The sequence below is a fragment of the Takifugu flavidus genome, chromosome 7, assembly GCF_003711565.1.
Source record: "Takifugu flavidus isolate HTHZ2018 chromosome 7, ASM371156v2, whole genome shotgun sequence".
NCBI classification, from domain to species: Eukaryota; Metazoa; Chordata; class Actinopteri; order Tetraodontiformes; family Tetraodontidae; genus Takifugu; species Takifugu flavidus.
Window position 1 is genome coordinate 2,263,083 of NC_079526.1, and position 2,789 is coordinate 2,265,871.

Sequence of the window (2,789 nt, forward strand, 5' to 3'; positions counted from 1 at the left end):
TTACTGAAAAACAACAGTTCGGTTCTCTGTTTTGATGCAATTAGTTATTTAAGTGAATCTGGGATCTTGTAACACTCCCCCCTCCGCTTCACTCGCACAGTAGCGCGCACGCCCCTCTTTTCTTTTCATTTTTTTCTGCTCCTACCGCCCTGTCCTTGTTTATGTTGTAACGTACATACATTTTGGTGAAGGTATTATAATCGGCGCTCTTCGTGCTGATTGGGCGCTCAGGTTGGTGAGTGAACGCCCTGCAGATTATGTCAGATTGCGTGCAGAAACCAAACCAGCCCAGCCTTTGAACTTCACCGCTTTTGGCTCGTATTCACGCTCTTCCGCTCATTTCCAAACCAGGTGCTTGACGACAGACCTCAGAGAGAAAGAGAGAGAGAGAGAGAAAGGGAGAGAGGGAGAGAATCACTGAATAAAATAACACTTTTACGAGTCCTGCAAACTGCGGAACATTGCTTTCACCTTTGAGGATTTTTACATGTGCGCATCGTGCATGTTTCCCTGTATCGCCAGGTCTGAAAGAGATTGGTTCCAGCTCGGGAAAAGAAAGCCGGTGTTTGGAGTTTTATTTGATTCAACTTTAATTTTCAACCTCACAACCCCACAGACGTGGCATGACTTTGCACCTGGACAGGTAAAGAGTTTCCCTTCTTTCCGATAAGAACTTTTCCTCGTCGTTAACACCGGGGATACGCGAACGTCGTTTTTAAAGATGTCAAAGCCCGCTGATCATATCAAGAGACCCATGAACGCATTCATGGTTTGGTCCCGGGGCCAGAGAAGGAAAATGGCACAGGACAATCCCAAAATGCACAACTCGGAGATCAGCAAAAGGCTGGGCGCCGAGTGGAAGCTACTGTCCGAGTCCGAGAAAAGACCTTACATCGACGAGGCCAAGAGGCTCCGCGCGCAGCACATGAAGGAACACCCCGACTACAAGTATAGACCCCGGCGCAAACCCAAAAACCTGCTCAAGAAGGACAGGTACGTTTTCCCGTTGCCTTACCTCGGGGACACCGATCACCTGAAGGGACTTCCCGTGTCGGCAGCGGACTCTCTTCTGGGCCCCTCGGAGAAAGCCAGAGCGTTTCTGCCGCCGACGTCCGCTCCTTACTCCTTCCTCGACCCGAGCCAGTTCAGCTCCAGCGCAATCCAGAAGATGACAGAGATGCCCCACACGTTGAGCACCAGCACTTTGCCGTATGCGTCCTCTTTGGGATACCAGAACGGTGCGTTCGGCACCCTTGGGTGCCCTACTCAGCACACCCACACCCACCCGTCGCCCACAAACCCAGGCTATGTCGTCCCGTGTAACTGCACAGCCTGGTCAACGTCAAGTTTACAGCCCCCGGTGGCCTACATACTTTTTCCAGGTATGACCAAGACTGGGATAGACCCATATTCATCCGCACACGCCACTGCCATGTAACCACCAAGACTCCTTTGGTTTTTTTTTAAATTCACTTGAATACTGAAATGCATGTAAATATATTATGGACAGCGCAACTTTTTAAAAAAAGGCATGGGCAGTATTACCTGCCTTGGACTTCTTATTCCAACAAAAGAAAACTTTTTTTTTCCAGACAGCCACCAAGTTCCTGAGTTGCGCAGAGGAGTTTGGATTTGGTCTAAAAGAACCTTTCCCTGTGAACTGTAAGAAATGTAAATGTTAAAACCTTTATGGCAACCAGAAAAGGAGGCCTTTAACTTTATTTATTGTGTACATTTCAATGCCGAACTGCTGATTTGTGTCATGATAGGATATTATTTCACTTTGAAAAAATTGGCTTGCACAATTTGCATCCTTATTTCCTGTATAGGACATAGTCTACATAAACGTTGGTCATTTGAATGATGTTTTTGATAGGGTTGAAATCAGGACCTGTAGGCTTGATTATATACGGGTCATATTGTTTATATGGCACATAAAACTATTTAAGATTACAAAAAGAAAAGAAATCATCTCCAGCCAAATGTTTTATTTTGCATTTTTCTTGTGGTTCCGTGCTAATATAGTCACACACGTCATTTTTAAATTCTATCTGAATCCAATGAGGTATATGTGTATTATCATTTGAGATGATAATTTAAAAATCTGTCATGTTATGGAAAGGATAATGTATCTAAAAGATTGATACCTCCCGGCGCTTTGTTCAGCTGTTGAACAAAGCCACTTCGAATAAAGACAATCTGTCTTCAACAGTATCAATTTCCTGTATGTGTAGGTTATTGGGTACTTCAGATGGTGAAGATAGTGGTGTCGGAAGTAATTAAAGCAGCATAGCAAACTACAATAATGCTGAAAAAGAATTCGCTTTACTTTTAAAAAAAATTGTAAATGGAAGTAGATTGGGATAATTGGTCCCAATTTTTAATATTAATAATTAGAGTCATGGGCTGTTAACAAACTCGCCTTCCATTTAAAACCAAACAGAATCGAACCTAAATTGACCTATGAGGTGGCAGATCTTCTAAACATTGTTTAAAGTGTCTCCGCTTTGCGTTGCACATTTCTGGTGGCTGTTGTGAGGGAACAGCTTGTGGTCCTGTTCTGACTCGGACTCGGTTCTGAACCGGTGATCTTTCCCGGTGCTTGACAGTTTAGCCGAGGCCCCCTGGAGGAAACCAACCCCGCGACCTGTCTGGCTGCTTAATCACTCCAAGCACCAAGATTCCCTCCTAATTATACGGTTAAAAGCTCCAACGAACTGATTTGCACTCATTTAACTATTTTGTCTTACGTCTGTATTTGTTTGTTGTTGTAAACCCGCCAGTTAAAA

The 2,789-nt window shown here is 44.3% G+C and overlaps 1 protein-coding gene across 1 annotated transcript; it reads left to right on the plus strand.

Moving 5' to 3' along the window:
* Positions 1 to 236: 236 nt before the first annotated feature.
* Positions 237 to 2,214, plus strand: sox14 (SRY-box transcription factor 14). The gene has a single exon (XM_057038890.1). It carries the CDS (start codon positions 722 to 724, stop codon positions 1,436 to 1,438), a length of 717 nt encoding a protein of 238 aa, XP_056894870.1. The 5' UTR covers positions 237 to 721; the 3' UTR covers positions 1,439 to 2,214.
* The last annotated feature ends 575 nt before the right edge of the window (positions 2,215 to 2,789 follow it).

Coding starts and splice junctions, on each gene's coding strand:
- sox14 (XM_057038890.1), top strand. CDS start 722: ATGTCAAAGCCCGCTGATCATATCAAGAGACCCATGAACGCATTCATG.